This window comes from Sipha flava, unplaced genomic scaffold (assembly GCF_003268045.1).
Source record: "Sipha flava isolate LNK unplaced genomic scaffold, YSA_version1 0_pilon_pilon, whole genome shotgun sequence".
NCBI lineage: Eukaryota > Metazoa > Arthropoda > Insecta > Hemiptera > Aphididae > Sipha > Sipha flava.
In genome coordinates this window covers 5688125-5710371 of record NW_020271713.1, presented here as the reverse complement: position 1 = coordinate 5710371, position 22247 = coordinate 5688125, and the positions used below count along the sequence as shown (strand labels likewise).

Genomic DNA, 22247 nt, shown 5'->3' with positions numbered 1-22247 from the left:
TAAAAACTAGACGTTGTGGTTTAATTTAAAACTTGATCACATAAATTAAGATTTAAATAGTTTAGAAACTCATTTTTAATTGTCGGTTGAACTAAAAATTACTGATTAAAATAATATATTGATAGATTTTCTGATTTTCAGTTTAAAATTAAATTGTAACTTTGGCATCAATCAGGTCTAGTTAATCACTTAAAAATCGAAAATAAATTAATAAATAAATCAAAATTAATATTCAGTTCAAAATATTCTATTTAAGTTATTAAATTAAACACATGAAAACGTCAAATTAATGAAATTAAACAAATTGTATACATAAATGTATTTAATATAAAATATTTTATGATAATAACACTTAACATGATAAATGTTTTTTGTCATTGAATTTATAACCTTTATTTAAATGATAATACATAAGGATATTTGTATAATATAATCGGTAGATTCAGAAAAATATTTAATATGATACTAGTTGACAAAAATGGTGTCAAATCAAAGAGGGAATGTTACACATAGTATAATTTTTTGATTTACAAAATTTAAAAAAATTCTTACTGTAATTGTTTTGTTGAAAACATTTGATTTACGATAAGATAAATTTAAAGAGTAGAGATGTTTTAATATATTTATTGGATCAACAGTCCAATACGTTAGAAATAATACCGAAAAAGTATTATAATGTAATAACATGACCGGTGAAAATAATTTAAAAGAAGGAAAGGACGAGATGATGAAGTTGCTATAAATTTAATGTTTGGTTAAATATAATATTACTTTTTTTATATAAATATACTGCTAACGTTATAAATTTTAAAATACTAATATGGAAGAAAAAAAACATTACCCAGTCTTATTTGGAAACAACAGGTAACGAATCAAGGAATCATCATTTAAATTACAATTACAATTAATACTATAGGAGAAGGCATTTATAGTTTCACCATCCTTGAAGTCTGCAACACAAACATAATATTTATTATGATATTTATTGATATATTTTATTTAAATATTTGAATCTTTACCTCAAGTCATCCTGTTAGATGTGATTGTAATTATCAATTTCTGTAATACAATATTTAATTACGAGGTCTGCCGTCAGGCATTGACGGTCCATAATGATTTTCATACAGACCTAAAAAATAAATATTGATAGTATAATAACATTGAATACAATTTAATTATGATTTCAGAAGAAAATATAGAATACGTTTACAAATTGTAATTTGCCTTGACTATTATACAAAAGAATATAGAAAATAAACTTTATAGAATAAACTTGGTAAGCTTAAAATAAAACAATTTTTGATAATGGACCATTTTTTATTCTTGATTTCTTACAATTAATAAAGGAAATAACAAAATTAATCAAACTTTAAATTTCTAATATACTGGAAAATTAACTTTTAATCGTTCAACAGTTTAGGACATTTTACAGATATAAATATGTACATTAAGAATAAAATAGAAATAACAAAATCTTAAATACAAAATTAAATGTTGAGTTATACTTACAGTATATTTATTTAAAAACAATTTTAATTTTTTCAATTTAATTGAAATTATAAAAATAATATTTTAGGTACGTTAGATATATATATATATATAAATGTATTCTTTTATTAATATTAATATTTTTACACAATAATTAAAAATTGCATTATAATATTTATTTTAAGAAAATAATCCAAATACTATATCATTTTTAATACATATTATTCATTATTATTGTAATCAAATGTACTTAGATACACCTGTATAGAACAGTTATATATATAACAGAATATATAACAGTTTATTAATTACAAAACCTAATTACTTCATTAAATTATCAATAAATAAGTAATTAAGAAAATTTACCTTTACTTGTTATTTCTTCCATTGTCAATTCAGTACATTCAGCTCCTGTATGATTCTGCCCTCCACAATTGTAGCATGATACTTTTGGTGGATGATAAGCCAATACTTGAGGTTGCATCAACATTGGTGTTGTCGTATAAAATGTTTGTGAAGATGATGGATAATAAACAAACTCAGCAGGTTGCTGATAAACTTGTTGATATTCTGGAGACTGCACTACATGCTGTTGTGGTATGTATGGCCGTGGTACAGATGAATAACCTGACATTGGCTGAGATGTTTGAGGTTGATGAACATAATATGTTTGAGTATTATATGCTCTAGCATTCGCTCCATTATCATAAGACATGGTATAATACTGTTGGCCATTGTTGGGTATTTTTGCATGAGATTTATGAGGATTTTCTCTGGCAGGTTCATTAAAGGTTGATACTAGTCCAGTCACTGGTTTTCTGAAAAAAAAAAAAATATAACTGTTAATTATACTTATTAAAATAAAATAATAATACATTTTATCATATTTAAATACTGAATTAATTTTACAAGAATGATATAATTGTTGGTTAACCTAGCTTAAATTAACCAGGACTGGTATAAAAAAAGAAAAATAATCAACCAAATGTAAAAGACACACATAGAAAAAAATAGAGTACTAGGAATAGATACTATTTTCAAATAGTTTTTAAACTACCATTCATTTAATATAAAAATATTTAAATTGTTAAAATATAATTTATACTTCAAGTAAAATAACAATAATTATGTTCTATTACTATTTTGCACATATATATTTATATAAAAGTAAATATTTTTAAGGAAATTCAAATTCTATAAAATAACTAAAGAAGTTGTACTTAGGTTATTTTATCCATTGTATGTTAAGTCTATTATATGCAATCTTGTACTTTAATATTTTAAAATACTATACACAACTATTGCTCAGAATTTTAGGTTTTCTAACTTAAAACTTACAATTTTGCATAAAATTAATGTCTATAATTTAAAATTTACCTATTGTTGTAACTATTATTTAAATTTCCATCTCTATTGATTCTTGGTTGAGACTGTATTGGACGACCTTTATAATATTTACTGGATTGTGTATTATATACAGTGGTGGTCACTGGAGTGCTAATTGGTTTTGCTGCAGCAGCACCAGCTATGGACTCTTTTACTTCAAATCCTTTTGTTGTATTTACTTCATGTTGCAATGGAATTTCTATAAAAATAAAACACAATTTTTTTATCCTAGATTTATAAATCTAAATTTATTTATTTAATACACAAACAAAAAATTACTTGAACTTTGTGGTTTTTGATCAGCATTAGACTTGGGCTTTTCTTCAGATATATCATTTGACACAGCACCTGATTTTTCTTCTTTAATTGTAGTATCTTCCAACACTTTTAAAAGTGAAGGAACATCAATAGTTTTTGTTGATTCATTTTTAGAAGGTTCTTTAAAAGTATTTGTTGATGCTTCTGGTGGGTTTGTATCTGTAATATGTGACTGTTGTGTAGTAATAGGCGGTGAACAAGTTTTCAGTAATGTTGGCTGACATTTTGATACTGCTTGCACACTGCTGTCTGGTTTCATCTTATTTTCTGAAGTTAACTTTGAATTATATACCTTTGCACCAGCAGAACTCTGAAATTGAGTGGAAGATGGAACAGCTTTAGGACTTGTATGATTATTTTGAATTGCAGGTTGAGTAGAAACTGCTGACACTTTATCTGCAACAGTTGTACTAACTGATTTACAAGAGCTACTTTCATTATTAGCTTCAGCAGATTTTGAAGATGATGGTTTATCATTATTTGCTTCTAGTACAATTTCATTTTCACTAGAAGAATTTGTCTGAGTATTTGTTAAAGTAGGTTTAATACTTTTTGCTACTGGATCTATTTTAATTGGAGTAGTAGACTGCTATAAAAATTAAAATTATAATCAATACAATTTTTAATCATAACAATACAAATAATATATTATACCACAGGCATTGTCATTTGGCTTTTAGATTGATCTTGAGATCGATTAGCAGTAGAGTGTTTACTTTTTGTTCCATGTCCTTGATAACCACGCCCCATACTACTTTCTGGATAGAAAGAAGGAACCTAAATTAAACAAACCAAATAAGGTTAACTAACTTAATCAGATGCAATTAACCATATTTTATAATATTTTAATAATATTAAAAAAAAAAGAAAACAAAATTACTGAGAAGTAAAAAAGTTTAAACTACAAGCAATGACCTGGATATTGAAATATTTTAAAAGTACATTTAAACATAGATAATTTTGTAGTTCTTTATAAATATAATATTATTCCAAGCTAAGCATTAATTTATAAATAAATATTAATTTACAGGTAAATTAACTATTTAATAATTTCTAATTTTTATTTTATTTTTAATATTTTATTACATGATATAAGTTTTATCATTGCAAAATGCATTGTTTTTTCTGTCATTTAAAATATAAAACACCAACTACACACAATATAAATGCACATTTAAATTTAAATTAAATAATTTAAAATAGTACTAAAATCTCCCCTTTTTTTATTATAATTAATTTTTCTAATTAATAAAAACATTTGAAATTTGTTATTTTTTATGGAGTACTACAACCATTACATTTTTATTTAGAAATCTATATATTAAACACAGCGATTCAAATAATTTACTATATTTATTATTAAAAAATAATGCATGAAGACATGATTTAATGTAACAACTAAACTAATGAATGACTATACTACTATAAAAATATAATTAATTTTATCATCCAATGTTATATTATTACATATTTATGAACATACAATAAAGTATGAAATTTAATATAAATGGCTGGATTTGAAAAAAAAAATAAAGTCATTGATTATAAAATATAATTAAATACATTATACTCTATAATCAATGCTAAAGAAAAACAGAAGAAAAAATATGTTCAATCTAAATTTCAAAAATATAATTCCCCTCGAGTACTAGATAATATTACAATGTTTTTAAATATTTTTATGGAGAATTTTGAATAAAAAATAGCAAAACCTATTTATAACAAATAATAAAATTAATATAATATAATTCTTTCAAATAAAAATAAGTATCAAATAAGTATACCACTTACCATTCCCGGAGTGTAATTATAATTAGCATACATATTATGGGGTGACATTTGATACATGTTCCAATTATTCCAGGGCTGTGCAAATGGATAACTAGGATCCGAAGGATTACGATACCTAGTCGGAGTTGGATGTCTTTGTTTTGCATTAGTGTTTGGTGGTGGATTTCGAGGATTTAATTGGAATGTACGTGGAGGCCATGATATTGGACTTGATGATTTGGAAAAATTAGCCTGATGAGGTCCTCGAACTGCTGAAATTGCTGAAGGTGGCGGATAGTCGTAACAAACTTGCATCGGTGGTACATTTACAGGAGGAAACGGATAGTCTGAAAATATTATCATTCTACAGTTTAAACTGGCCAAAACAATAAAGTTAATATTATACTTACAATGCCGTGGATATATATATCCATTTCTGTTGAGAGGAAAATTTGATCCTCCATGAGCTGGCTGATACATATAATTAGGTGGTGGAATCATAGTGTTGATATTCTAAAACATAAATATAAACAAATATAACTAATGATTAACTAAAAACATCATTAAACAAAATGCATATTTTGATTTACTTCTGAATAAGATTTAAGCATTAAGCAATAAAATGGCATACATTTGGATTGTAAACTGGTTTATTTACTTAAAATATACAATGATAAAAATAAGTTAACATAAACCTAAAAAACATTTACCTTGGCGAGGGGCAGGGTTCAATATTTTTAATATTTCACTAGATAATAATTTTGATAATAATTAATTTTATAGTACTAGATAGATCAGCAATGGATTATAAAAATAACCTTGACAAATGTTTATGATATTAAACATAAATTGTAATAAGCAATACTTATTTTCATAATTTGTTAAAATGTTGTAGGCGGGGGATTGAATACCTAAACCTCCATAGGCAAACCTCTAAATATATGCATTATACAAAATAAATTTTTTGCAAATTAACTTATATTGTCATTGTTTAAATAAGAACAGGATATTAAATTATTTTAAAAAATTAATTTTTATTTAAAATTAAATTAAAAAAAAATTATACTCGGACAATTTTTTTATTAAAAATGTCAAGGTTAATATAATGAATAAATTATTAACAATAAATAATAATAAAAAAAATATATTCGCTTATAATACTATTAATATAGTCAAACTATTTTTAAATTGTTAATCTTTTTTTCAGTTAATTTGATTTAATTTAGGATATTTAATTACAAAGATACAATTAATTACCCAAAGACAATGCAATCAAATTGAGTAAAAATCTATAAATATTAGTGCCAACAATATTATAATTAAGAGATGTGCAAAATATAATTTTGAAAACATATTTAGAAAATGTATAATGATAATAATTAGTAATAAATTTTGAAAAATTATAAACTTTAATAATATATATCTGTTGTTTAAGATAACTTAAATTATAAGGTGAAAATAAATCGCATTTGTTTTAAACACAAATATCTATGGAACTTTAATAATATTAATTAAATTATTAATTATTCAATTATGATTATATTAAATATTTATAAGACTACAACTCATGTACAATCTTACAATACACTTTTGAAATTAAATTTAATAAAATAATTAATTTTTTTGTACTACACATAAATAAGAAAAATTTATAACCACACAAATAAAGGCTAAATTTAATTTCAAATTCCTTGATTTTATTTGATTCCAGTGATTAGAATTAAATTTTAGAATGTTAGTTAGCTTACACATGGTTTTACCACACAAACTAATCATTTTCACAAACAATTTCATAAGGTTTTTTCTAATTTTTAATGCTGTTTTAGTTAAATCAATTAAATCAATCAATTTTAAGTTTTAAGAAGATAGATTAGGTTGGAAAAAAAATTGTAACCTAACAGTATTTATCACACATAAGCAAATATTATACTAAATTTTGATTAGACAAATCAGGGCTTCAAACTCAAACTAGTCCAACTTCATAAAACTCATAAAAGTATTTTTAAATCTTATAAATAAAATATTATAAATACATTTTAACATATCTTACTTTAATAATCTAATTTCTTCGTGATTTTTTTTATATTTTTATTTTTAAAAGTTGTGAAAATAAATATAACATAAATTGTTCTATTTCTATACTTGTTTTTTAACTCCTTTTTCAACTATCAGTAAATATAAAACTTTAATGTAATAAGGAATTAAGTAAATAATACGATGCATAATTGTAGGTGTAATCAACTATAAAATATTAGTTTAATTTGAACTTTAAATAATTGTATTGAAAGTAAAATAAATCTTTACGAAAAATCATATGACCATAAAGAAATAAATTCCAACTGGTAATATATTAAGCCAAAATGAGTTTATAAAATTGAAAATACATTTATTAAATAAATAAAACAAATACTAATTTATTTTATGATTTAAAACCCTGAGATACGATCATCAAGCTATAAGATTTAAGTTCAAAGCCCTAATATGAATATAATATATTCAACTACCTATTCAAAATCAAAATACGTACATAATACAGTAATGTGATCTTTGGCAGTGAAGATATTCACGATGTGGTATTTAATTGTTAACCAATCACAGATGTTAGAAATACTCCAATTTTGCTGGTAACACGACAAGATCATATGAGTGCTGCATAAAGAAATAAAGTAGGTACATATAGATAGAAACAAAAATAATTTAAATCTTAAATTAATTAAATAAGCCTTAAAAATATTACATAAAATAATTATCTATGAAAAACAAAAAATACAAAGATAAATAAAAAAAATGATATTCATACATTTTACACATGTTCAACTATTTACTAATTCCAATATTAGTATTAATAATAATAAGTTAACATATAATGAATTTCAAAGAAAAATAAATAAATGGCAGGAAAGTTCTGGGAAAGTCTAAGCAATTAATTTAATTGATACATGATTTTTATTTTAATAAAAAGATATGAGTGATTTAAAGTAGACTATAATTAAAACAATAAAGTTTCAAAATTGTGCACACTATTGAAAACAATTAAAAAATATAAAACAAGTATGAATATGAATAAAAAAAAGTTTAAACATAAAAATTAAATAACCAATGGTTAAATTCTTTAGGAAATATAACCCTATATTAAGAATATTAATAATTAGTTTTTAAATATATTTATAATTTTACATGAGAAGTTTTGAAATTTTTATTTACACTTAATCCAGATCCAATTATTCCTCAAGTTATTCTATACATAAATATCATACTCTAATCATATTTAACAAATTTAAAGAATTTATGTAAATTATTATTTATATTTACCAACATTAAAAATACGAAAAAAATATTAATTATTATAAGTCATTCCAAGTAAACTTAGAATTGTATTGGAAATTGCATTTAATATTACTAAGGTAGTTCTTATTTTTATCTAAAATCTAACTAAACATGCAAATAATTAACTATTTATTATCAATTTTAAATTCTAATTAAAACGAAGAATATACTAAATTTATTTTACTACAATGAGTTTTATTTGTATTTTTTATATTTGTTCACACAATTTCTTACAATATCAAAAGGAGAGATGATTTTGACAACAAATTTAGACTAGCAATTAAATTGTTGAGAAAATAATCTAAATTTTTTTCAATATTTTTCCAAATAATAGAAAAAAAAAACACGTAAAATTACCAATTAAAAAAACAGCAAAATTTCAATAATAATGAAAATAATTATTATAGAGAATTGACATTTTTACTAAATAATAATATTACTGTTCAGTTATTAGTACACTTTCTAAAGAAATTTTTTTTTTAGCTATTTATATACAATTGAAATGTTTATTTCTTTACTTTGGTCTATAAAATTTGAATTCATTACTTAACTATGATAGTTTTAGTTGAACGAAAAATCTTGAAAATTGAATAAATTGTTTGTACAATTTTCTCTGTTTTGTAGAAAATCATAATTTTTTTTTAAAAAATGTTTAAATTTAAAATGATGACAAAACTCAATAAAAATCATAGAAATCTGAAATATTTTTGTAGTTAAAAATTCATATAATTTTCAATATTAAGTACTTAAGTATCTAAAAATTGAATACAAAATTCTTTACAAGTAGTTTTTTGTAGTAAACAAAAAATAAATTTCCAATCTCATAAATGTTAACGTGAGAAAATTAATTTTTGACAAAATTAAATATTTTGAAAGTTATTTAGTTGTCTAAAAATATTTATTATATGGACTTGAAACGTAAACTGGATACTTATAACATTATTAACGTATTAACATTAAATAAATATTATAATAATAAGTTCAACTGTTATTATTTAATAAATTAAATCAACTCCAAAGTTAATACTTATATGCATTTTTTTTGCAAAATTATTAAACGAGTACTTATAATTTATACTTATATTGTAATGTATATTATCTTACCTAACCACAATACTTTAATCTTTTTATAAATTGTAGTTAATATTTTATATAATTTTATCTGTCAGAATAACAGTACATTTTTCAATCAACTTTTCAACTTTTAAGTAATTAAAGACATAAAATAAGAGTAATAAATAACAAAATATTAAAAAGAAAGTTTCTTTTAGTTGTCTACTTTTGAAAAAGTAAATAATTTATTATGAATTAAAAATTTATATTATTTGTATAATATCTTAAAAACTGTAAAAAAAAATGTTCTTAAAACAAAACTAAAAATTAAGATATTTTTAATAAATGTATGAGAAAAATTAATAAATAGTATTTCTAAATTATTTATTCAAACAATTATAACATTAATATCTTGAATCATAAATAAGGATAATAAAAGAATTGTATGAAGTTTAAAAAAATAGTCAGTAAATATTTAGCTCATCAGTGATAATAGATACTTTATACAAAATTAATATTATTTTATTATTATATTATATTTATTATTATTGCCTTATTGTTAGTATTATTTTAAACTTTAATTATTAAATAAACTTTTACTATATCCACATATTTATACAAATAATACTCTGATGTTATTAGATTGACATATATATTTTAAATTTGCTGAATAAATTTTAACTATTCATAAAAATAATTTTAGTATAAAAATTTAGGTATTAAATTTAGGTATCCTCCCTAATCCCTTGAATCATGTTATCTGTTTTTTTTATTTTTACTGTCACTTATCAAACCTACTTATTATACAAAAAAATTATATGTGTAGATTGTAGATTTCTTCATTAATAAAAAAAAAAAAAAAAGTATAAAAATGTTTAGGCATAGATATAAATTTCAATTTCAACAATTTATTAACTTAATACTGAGTAGACATATTTATTAAATTATAGCACTACTTTTAAATTATATCAAAATAATAATCAATAGTATTAATATAAATTAGAAACTCAACATTATATTATAAATAATTAAAATACGAACAAAATATTTATAATATAAATAATAATTTTTACTATAAAAACATATTTTTATTCGAGTTTTTAACTAAACTAGATTTAAATAAAATACCATTTTTGTATGATTCTACTTGATGGCATCAACAATACATTTTGTGTAAATTTGAATGCATAGTAATGTTTTTTTTATGTAGCGCAATTTCAATAATTATGAAAAAATGTAATTTATTAATTAATATTGTATATACAAGATTCAATAAGCAATAACATCCAGAAACCATAAAACTAAATATGGATTTTTTTCAATTTCAAGAATGTTGAAATAAAATAAGAATTGAAACTTGAGTACTTAAAAAAATATAATATGTAAATGAATAAAATTAAATAGTTCATATATAGAAGTAAATAAATGCTTAGCCTGGGCTATTACTATATTTGTAAAGTAAAACTAGTTTCTGAGTTAATAATTCATCATCAGGTAGAACAAAGTCAATAAAATCGGGACTTTAAAAGTGATGAATTTTTAATTTGAAACTGGTCGTACTTTATAAATTTAATAATATTCCAGGCTGACCATTTAATTATTATTATATATAAACTATTTTTTCAACTATTTATATATTAATTTATGAGTAACCATTTACCTAATAATTTTTAATTTTAATTTAATTTTTTATTATTTTATTAACAAAATATAAATAATTATGTTTTTGATACCTAGCTTTTAGAATAATAAAATTCTTGATTAAAATAAACATTGTTAATTTAGAAAAAAATTATTTATATACATTTGAGAGATATAAAAAGAAAATTTGATTAATTTGTCATACCTTATGAAAATGTTTTTAAGATTTCTAAGTACTACTGCAATACACCACTAAAATATTCAATTTTAATTTTTAATAATAGTCTTTTCAATTTAAGCTACATTTTGGATAAATATAGTTGCAAGTAGAAGTTTTAACATATAAAATTTAATTTTCAACAAAATACTCTTAAAAACATAAGTGTCTAAATTAGTCAATACCCCGGTTTACACATACAATCATTTTATTATTTGATAAAATATGATGCTTATTTATTAACTATGTATCTATATGAAATTTCAAAATTAAATTATAACGAAATAAGTAATTTTTGGTAATACATAATTCATAACATTAAAAAATACACTTATACACCTACCTCTACACTATCAGAAGATTCTTTATCTTGATCGTTGTCTTTATTTTTTAATAGTTGCCTTTCTTTTTCTTTTTTAATACAATTGAATATACTATCTAGTTGAGTCTTTTGTTCAAATATAAACGCCGGATGATTTACAGCCAATGTATACAATACCATAAGCTCTTCAAATGCGTTTTTATCGTTGAAGAACGTTTTGGGACACTTGAATATGCGTTGTAAGCCTTTGTCGTCAGTCAACGCTTTATAGATAAGTTCTGAACACTTGGTACTGTTTGTATTCAACACGGACAAATACTTGATCACCGCTGCCCTAACAGTTTTATCGCAAATACACTTGCAAGCTACTTCACTGACGTTAGCTGGATCGTTGGCTTCAAGTTCCAATTTTTTCAATATATGAATATCTCTTTTAGATAAGTTATCTAAGCAAGTGCCGAGGTACCTCAATTCAATTGGAAGACAGTGGCTTTGGAGTCTACACATCATCCAAAGCCGCTCGTAGCTTTTAAGTGTTTTGAAGTAAGCAACTACTTCGTCTATACAAACCATTTTCGGGCAACATCACAAATACGATTGAATCACAAACACAATAACATGATAAGATGATTCACTGATTTGTCGATATGCGGTCGTCGTCGTGGTTGTCGTCGTTGTCGTGATCGGCGGCCACCGAGAAACACGGGAAACTGTTAACTACGAGTTAAAAATAATCGATGAACTCGAATACTCGGATGATACGAGGAAAAAAAAAAATTCTGCTCGCAAGTCAGAAAACCCCTCGAAAGCACAATGGGAAGATGATTGACCAACGACAAAAGATTAATGGGAAAATTCCCTGGATACGATTTTTTCACCCTCCGAACATATGGGCCGTTTTCCAAATTTCTTCCCGGAAACGTTGGAAACCACTTGCGCTCGACGCGTCATGGATTTCCCGACGATTTTTAAGCGTGACACAATTCTCACCGCGGAGAATCGACCGAAATTCCAATTCGCAGACGCCCGAGACCGATCCGAAGCCGTTCGCGTTGCACACACTGCATGTTTGTTGATATGCACGTTGCTCGTATCACGCACCCGGGCTTATCGGTCGGACGGGTACAGCTGCCGACGCCGACGGCTACGACTGATACGGTTACACGTCGATTTCACGGATTTGCTGACCGGACGCTGTTCACCGTGTCCGTAGCTGTTGTACGTCGGTTTCCGATCGGTTCGGGCTGCGGAGACGACCGCACGGTTCGTCGGTGCCAGTTCTCTTCGAGATGATGGCGAACAACTTTCTGGGCACGAAAGGATCGATTAGCCGTGCCGTTCTACGAGTCAAATGTCACGTACGGAACAACTCCACGGCAAAATATTGCTTGGATTTGGTCAGGTAAATATTACATGCTTACGGTTAACGCAGCATGGTATGCGTATCGCATGCATTCCAAGCCTTTCTTGTATCGACCGTGTAATCTCTTTAACTGTGAGAATAGCGCTGCGCGTAAGACAGATAAAATGTATGAAATTGGCATTCAGTTGTCCAAGACGAACCGATTTGCAATATTTTCAGTTAAAAATGAAAATGCAGTTGGTCAACATTAAACACTGATCCTATTCATTCTCGATATAACCAAAATTGTCAGCTTTTTACATTTAAATGTAATTTGAAGACAACAACTTGAGTTATCTCAATATTACTATTATAAATAATAGTTATTAAAAAAAACTGTTTAACAGTGCGAATTTCATTGTACTGTTAAAAAATTGTTTAGTTACTGCATATTTATTTGTGTCTTTACTACTGTAATTAAATTATTTAAATCTAATTTAAGTCAAATTAAAATTTATATTATAAAACTATATAAAAATTAATAATCATTATTAGTGTATTTTCATTTTCAATGTGCTCATATTTAAAAGTTTCTTGAAATTAAATTTTGAATATAATTACTAATTATATATGTTATTAATCAGCTTTGTTTAAAATATAAATTATTAAATAAAATATAACTGTCATTGTTATTTAACAAAATAATTATCCTTTGGTATTAAAAATTACTATAAATAATTTTTTTTCATGATTAATTGAGTATAATTATTAACAAATACTAAAAGTTAAGTACTTAATAATATTAAATATAATATTTGTAAACATTTTTATCCATTGCCATCAAACTAATTCCTACTGATTATTAATTAATATTGTTTAATCTCTTTCTCTATACTGTTAACTATCTGAATTTCTTGTCATCAATTTAAATTATACTTCATTGATTTATTCATTTTGGTGAAATTATACGCTATATATATTATTTTCAATGCATATATTCCATTTATATCACATATTTTTAATAAAATATACTATCTTTTGACTATAAATATTATTATTATTTATACCTACTATAAAATAATGATAATTTTTATCAATTTAATAATAATTATAGCAAATTCAAAATTATTAATAGAATAATAAATATGCAATTTCAACAAAATAAATACATAATATTAATATATTAAGTAGTACTCACCATTATTATTTCACCAAACTACTACATTACAAACAGCAAAATCAAAATATTTTAAAAATAGATAATATATTAGTTTATATAATATAATATTAAACTAATCAAAATAGCATAACATAGTTCTTTTTATAAATAAAATAATTTCCCAATTTAATATTAAATTAATAAAAATGTTTTTGTTTAGGAAACATGATTATGAAAACTATCTATGTACACTATTACTACATAAAGATATTAGAAGGACAGGATTTGCTATCAGAGCATTTAATATTGAGGTAGCTACTATTCAAGATCAAGTAAGCGATTTAAAAATTGGTGAAATGCGTTTTAAATTCTGGGAGACATCGTTGGCTGAAATATATAATGATAAAATACCAAAACACCCAGTGCTCATAGAATTGTATATAGCAAGTATTTATCTACTAATTAATTTAAAAATATATATTCTAATATATTATAATTATTACAGGCAGCAAAAACACATAAACTGAGTAAAACATATTTGAAACGTTTAATTTCATCTCGAGAACAATTTATGTTAAATTCCACATTGAAAACCATAGGAGATATGGATACTTATGCTGAAAACTCCGTTTCTTCAATATACTATTTATTTCTTGAAACAATGGGTTTGTATTTTTTCATTTCTATTAAATATCATATTTTTATTATTAATATTATTATAATCATTTCAAAACAATTATATAATTTAAGTGCAACAAAATTCAATTTCTAAATAAACTGCCATTTAATTAATTTTAATAATGAAATAAAATAATAATTTTGAAATTTTTTTGGTGAGTATTTTTTATTTGAATAAAATTTTTAATTTAAACTACATTTTTAAGTAACCAATTTAAAATTTAATAGAATAATAAAGAACATAGACAATAAGAAATCTCTCTACAGCAAAATGATCATGAAGGTTCTCTATGATTAAATTTTAAACTGATATAAAGCAATTGCTAATTATGTTTATAAATTAATGTTTGAAGAAAACTATAATTTTAGTACAATTTTAAACAATTGACGATTGTCAGTAATTTGAAAAACTGAATTATGTTATTTTATGTAATTTATAATAAATTTTAATAATGAAATTTTCAGTTTCAATTATTTATTAAATTGTATTGTTCATTTTTTAAATAATTCTATGATTATTTTTCTTAGTTTTAATAACTTCATTGAATTCGAAATGTTTGTATCTATTTTTCTTTCATTAATTTTAAGTATTAAATACTATTCAATACTCTTTTTATATAACTGAAAGATAAAGATCTTAAATAAAAAATTTAACTATCCAAAATAGAAATGTTAATAATTCTAATACATTTTTAAATGCTATTTTGTAATATATAACCAATTTAACAATATGTATAATAATTTTACCAATGAATAATAATAATTCCCCTTTTAAAATAACTACTCTAATATTACTTATGGTAATAGTTAACCATACTTTTTTTTCAAAGTAACATTTTATGTACTTTTTTTCTAAGTTTTTTCTAGTGTATATTATTTTTTTTAACATAAAAATTAAATAATTATCATTATAAAAACATTATTTTTTTTCAATGTAATATATATATATATATATATAGTTTTAGGATTTGGTTTATTAAATATAAATACATGTATCGTAATAGTTAATATGCATGAGTAATTGCAGGAATCAAGAGTGTATCAGTTGACCATGCAGTTAGTCATCTAGGTAAATGTCAAGGTATTGTAAACATCATTAGAGGCATACCGCATAATGTCAAATTAGGAAGAATATCAATACCTCAAGATATTATGTTGAAGAATAAAGTTTCTTATGAAAATATCATTAGAAATTCTAATGAAAGGAATGTGCAAGATGCAATATATGAAATGGCTTCCAGAGCCAATAGTCATCTAATTAAAGTAAATTAAAATTCCTTTTAAATAATAACTATTTAATCATCTGTGTTGAATGCATTTGTTTTTTTAGGCCAATAAATTGGAGAAGGATGTAGACAAACGAGTTAAATCAATATTTTTACCATTTATCCCTCTACGTTTGTATTTGGAAAAGCTTCAAAAAGTAGATTTTAATTTATTTGATAAAACACTACAACAACGAAATAACTTGTTGCCTATAAAATTATTATGGTATAAAATTACTCATTGAAATTATTTCAATATTTCCTAGTTATTTTTAAGAATATACTTTTTGTTTATTAATAATAATATTTATGATTGTTATAATTATTACCATTATTATTACTAATTTAATTATTTAAATTTGTTAAATACCTATTACTGTGTAATAAAATTACTTTTATTTATGTATATGTTTTAAAATGTTTTTTATTTAATTTATTAACTTCTTTAGTATCAAAAGATACTATACGGTATAAACAACAGTTGTAATTCATTAATTTAAATTACAAAATTATTACTAAATCTGAAAATTATCTTATATTTTTTTGTCAATTCTTTTTTTTTCACTTTTAAAGCTATTGTAATGTATAATATTGATTATGACACTGATGTTTATAATATAAGTTCTATATTATTTATTGTATTTTAGTTAGAGATGTTAAAATACGTTTTTTTATTTTTTTGTATAATACCGTATTATACCGTATAAAACCTTGCAATGTCTTAAATTATAGATAATTCAATAAAGGTTATAACCACATTGTTAATTATGAAGTATTAATTATTTTAAAATGGATAAATTGAAAGAAATGGCTAGAAAGTTAGAAAAAATTTAAAAAAAACACATAATACAAAAATTATTTTAGACTTAATTCACCAAATTAATATATTTGCCATGCTACCAATTTGCAATTATGATATAGTTACCATACGTATGTATGTTTTGCATAAAAAAACATCTGTTTTAAATATAAATAAATAAAAAACTATACATAATACTTATATAGTTATATACTAATTAATTGTACCTATATTTACAATATTTGTATTTTATAATAGTTCAATAAATTGATTTAAGTTATTTCTAACATATGAATGCTAAATAAATATGATTACAATTATTTTGTATATTTTTAATTTTTATATAGTCATATAGCTTCAATACTGTATTTTATTGGAAATCAACACTAGAAAATTAATAAATGAGTTACTAAAAATAACGTATTAATTTTTTTTTTTATATATATACAGTCTGTATAAAATAATTTTATAATATGTATAATACTTTGTATAATACAGTTTTATATCAATGTATAATACAAACTCACATATCTAGTTATAATAAACAATATATAGAATATACTTATTTAATTAAAGCATAGTTTCAAACAAAAATATAAATAACTTTATAAAATTTGATTAATTATTATTTTTTGCTTGAAACTAGGCTTTAATTAAATAAATATATTATATATATTGTATATATTATTCAAAATGCAATTAAATGTATTGCATTTTGCATATTCCTTTTTAATTTAATGGCAAATTGTTAGAAAATACAAAGAAATTATTACATTAGTAATCATAAATAAAATATACAATTAACATTAGAAAAAGATATGTGATGCTGCATTAATATTACGTTATTATTAATATGTTAGTATAAATATATATTTTTTTAACTTATGGATAAAAATAATCTAACAAGTGTATATTTTTGGCATTGAAGATCTGATTTATATAAATATTTGTTTTTAAGTATAAATTTATAGAATAATAATTAATTATGTTATTTAATTATGAAGTTATTTGTGATTATTATCTAATCAAACGAGAAACATCAAAAATTGTAGTTAATTTATTTTGTTATTTTGTTATTTTTGTTATTCTTTAAACTATAATTTCTAAAACCAAATAAAATTTTATCAAAAAAATTCCATCTAAATAATTTGCTGGGTATTTTATAGATACTTGAAAAATAATTTGTATTTACATCAAACTTAAGATACTTATATAACTTATAATAATATTTTGGAATGATAAAGATCATGTTTAATGAGGTTAAAAAGTTAAATTAATTATAATTATCATCCTATTACAAATTAATTTGTGTTTGAATCAATCAAATTAAAATATATAAATTGTATTTTAATTATTTTATAAAATTTAAAATATTTTATCTTTTCATCTCGATTTTTAGCAAAATATTTTATGAAAATAAAGATTATTTTACAACTGTTAAGCTCCTTAAGTTCACTAACATAATTCTGTAAATTTTTTTTAAACATCAGTATATGAATTTAAAATATTATTATATACATACTTACTTCACAATCTTTGTTTTCTAAAATTCCATGTTATACCAACATCCTTATAGTGTTAAATTAATTGAATAAATGTTAAATTTATTGATTTTATCTAATTGTTAATTCTTATTTCTTATATTATACAGCACATATTTCTCTTATACTCTAATACTACTCTATTATCCATGAACACTTTGAAAATATATGTTTCGTAATTTCGTATTTATATAAATATCATCGAATCGAGTATTAAATAATATAATTAACGATCACATATTTTGTGAATCAAATATTACTAAACGAATCAGCTAACCATATTAACTGCTCAACCGATCTCTTGTTTCGATCGTAATTATTATTTAGATTTACTTCCTACCGAGAAATGAAAGCTAAACAAATTATTTTATAATTTTTTTTATAAAATAAAACACTTGAAGTTACATTTTGTAATATTGTATAGTTAATATGACATAAATAACAGTGTTTCATTATGCAAAACACAAAAATATAAATATTATAGAAATAAGTTAATGTAATTTACAAAACATACAAATGTATAAAAAGTATGCATAGATTTTATAAGACAGTATAAAAACGTAAGATATTTATCTTAATACCTAATCTTATATCAACATTATGTTAATTTTATAGAAACATTCAAAAATTTAACCAGTTATAAGTAATGTAAACGAATGCAATTGAAAATATCGATTAATATATAACTCCAAAATGATTTATCATTAATTTTTAAAATGTTTAGTGGTTACCTATTACAATGCACAAAGCTGACTATTAAGAACCATAAAAATATCCAACGAAATAGGTACGATATAAATTAAATTTTTTCGTCGTAGATGTTATTATATATTTTCGGAAATCATTTAATAATTGTTTAAAAATACTCAGTGAAAGTATTATATTCATTATTAATATCATTTCTAAACTGTGTGTGTAAAATTATTCATTTATTTGGGGTTTTTTTTGCATGCCCACCTATATTTTTAACGTAGGAAATATAAACAATTTAACGAAGAGACTTATAACTATATACAAACATAATTTAAGTTCATTACTTATTATTAATTATTAAATATGTAAACACTCATGTACACAGGTATATATACTCGTGAGTATGCCAATGTCAATCAACATATATTTTTAAAACCTATACTTATTTATAAAGGAATTAGTCCAGACCATGATCAATCGAACTAAGAGAGCTCAATGCTCCAAAAAACAATAATTTTAATTTGTTTTATACTTTTTTTTCAAATAAATAAAAATGTATGGTAATATTAAGTTATCTATGTACCCATATTTGTTTAGAGACAATCGATGTGTAAACCTTAATATTACATACTTAGTAGGTATTAAGTATTATTAATCATTGTTGGTTGCAGTGATCGAAATGACTCTGAATAAGTGGGGCCGAGATGTTTTTCAATGAATAGCATTTTCATAAGTATTCTACTTTATCTCCTTTAAAAAATATGTATAATATATTAGTCAGTTAATAATTAATTATTTAATATAGTTATCCTTAGTTCATTCATTTTTTTTTTTTAAGATAAAAAGTTTTGGAACAACTTTGCTTTACCGGAAACCCCTTTTTTTAGCTATTTTTTTTCAAACTTAGTCATTTTTTAACGAAAAAAACCTTAGCGAAATCAGAATTTGGCGCTCAGACTTAGTTTTCAAGTTATAGATTTACAAAGTTAAGCGTTTTATTTAAATTTTCTTTATATACCATTATAGGTAAAAAGCTTATTCTTTACAACAGTGGCTGGTGTAGGAAAGCGTCGACCAAAGTATAACTTAGGTGAATGGTTCGATTTTCCCATGTAACACCCCAAACATTTTTTGCACTTTTTATGTACATATTATCTGCTAAAAACAATTTATATTTATTTTATTCCCTATTTCTATCCAAGGTATTACGGGATCACTCGCTCACTCGGACAGTTAAAAACGAAAATATCCTCCGATTTGCTATTCAACACCACCCCAAGTAGGTCACAGGATAAAAAAAAGGAGCTTTATATGTAAACCAAAAACCTCGCTGCGCGAGTAAATCATATTTAGTTAAACTAAAAATGTATTTTATTGTTGCACCAAATAACACCTACCAATCGTATTAAAAAAAGAAAACGAAAAAAATGATATAAATACACATTTAATTAGGTTTACTGTTCCTTTACAATAAAATAAAAACCGTTATTTTAGTGATAACTGCAATAGAAAACTATAATCTTTATCTATGTAGATAATGCAAAATATTTTTGAGGTCGGATCAGAGTTGAGCAAGGGAATTCCGCGCAAAATCCGTTTATAAGACTACTGCATCGTAAAAATCACAGAAATATTAGGAAACAAACTATTCATTTAAGTGTGTTGTAAAAAAAAAGTTTAACTTCATAGGCCTGTAACTTGAAAACGAAGTCCGAGCGCCAAATTTTGTCTTCACTATCGTTTTTAGTACACAAACTACATTGTTTCAAAAAAAAAAATTACAAAAAAAAAGGGTGTCCGGTAAAGTATATTTATACCAAAGTTTTATACTATAATGTTTCGTAAACTAAAATATTGTAAAAAATGAAAATTTTCAGAGAAATGCGTGAGTTAAAAAAAAAAAATTAAATAAGTAGACATATAAAAAGGTAATGTAAAATATGATTTTTATTCCATCCTTCTTTATCCACCGTTTAATAATTTTGACTACAATTTAGTATAGTATAATTAGGATTCACCAAGAGAGAATTAAACAATAAAATATTATAAACATAATACAATAAGGTAATTGTTTAACATCTCTGTATTTTACCACAATAATGTTTTATCTACTCCGTAGATGTTGAGTTAGCTCCGAGCATTTAATTCCGTTAATTCGACTATTCAATAGACCATGACGTCGATCCGAAAATTATTTCACCACTTTCAACTACTGTATGGGAATATAATAAAATCTACGAATTTGCGTAGTACAGTCACTTGGCAACAGCAAAATGAAAGTTGATTGGATAACAAATAATGAGCAATAATATAAGAGTTCACATATACATGGAGAATACCAACAACACAGTAGAAACGAGAAACGATAGCTGGTACGAAGTAGAAACATGGACGCAAAAATTATTAGACGCCAAAATACTTAAACAGAGAACGGTCACGGTTTTCGGTATGCCAAGAAAAGTGCGGCCACCGTTCCACGAATTTAATGTCGTTAGCCGATATTATGGCCCTGCAAAAATCATCCCACAAGTATACCGTGCGGAAGAAATATTTCCAAGTTCCGAAGGTATTCCGAATATTTGAGGGAAAAAATTAAATGTCACCGATTAAGAATAATCAATAAATTATATTATACAGCGACACTCGAATGCGAGAGTTAAACGGTTTATTTATCACAATGAGTTATTGTATTTATTTATGTACCTACCTATATTTTAAAATTAAGTAATTTTAATTTTTTTTTTTAATTTTAACTTGATTTTTACTTAAACAATAATTTTATCATTTTTACTCACTCATTTGAATATTTTTTTTATATTGGGTCCAATGCACTATAGGAAGAAAAATATTATATTACTATAAAATTATGAAAGCTTTCATCTTATAAAATATATGTACTTAACAAAATCGTCAGTAAATTTTAAAATAACTATTAAAAACTGATGATAATTAATAATAGTGATATAATATGATGGTATTCATAATTTCGTGGAGAGAGGTAGCAAGCAAATTGATTCCTATGGATTTTATTTTATAAAACCTAATTTATAATTCATATATTACTGATACATATTACTTAGTTACACCCAGTTTTAAATTGTATAATAATCCAGTTTATCTAATATATTTATATAATTATTAAACCTATACATTTTAAATATTAGGATGCTGAAAATATTATATTGATTAAGTTGTATAAGGATAAGACGGGAAAGATAATACATTTAGTTATAAAAATACAAACAACA

The 22247-nt window shown here is 23.2% G+C and overlaps 2 protein-coding genes across 3 annotated transcripts; one reads left to right on the top strand and one right to left on the bottom strand.

The window, feature by feature from the left end:
- Positions 1–618: 618 nt before the first annotated feature.
- LOC112684201 lies at positions 619–12492 on the bottom strand. Of its 2 annotated transcripts, none has more exons than XM_025555698.1 (9): positions 11544–12492; positions 5373–5475; positions 4984–5309; positions 3847–3969; positions 3154–3778; positions 2866–3073; positions 1855–2306; positions 1020–1129; positions 619–950 (listed from the first exon to the last, which is right to left on the bottom strand). In XM_025555698.1, exons 1-8 carry the CDS (start codon positions 12093–12095, stop codon positions 1074–1076), a joined length of 2445 nt encoding a protein of 814 aa, XP_025411483.1. In that variant the 5' UTR covers positions 12096–12492; the 3' UTR covers positions 619–950; positions 1020–1073. The 2 variants fall into 2 exon arrangements, with proteins under 2 accessions (XP_025411483.1, XP_025411403.1); XM_025555618.1 differs by having other exon boundaries at positions 621–950; positions 3154–3781; positions 11544–12490.
- Positions 12493–12653: 161 nt separating this feature from the next.
- Positions 12654–16227, top strand: LOC112684322 (NADH dehydrogenase (ubiquinone) complex I, assembly factor 6). The gene is made up of 5 exons (XM_025555816.1): positions 12654–12924; positions 14244–14466; positions 14529–14688; positions 15729–15964; positions 16032–16227. Exons 1-5 carry the CDS (start codon positions 12812–12814, stop codon positions 16209–16211), a joined length of 912 nt encoding a protein of 303 aa, XP_025411601.1. The 5' UTR covers positions 12654–12811; the 3' UTR covers positions 16212–16227.
- The last annotated feature ends 6020 nt before the right edge of the window (positions 16228–22247 follow it).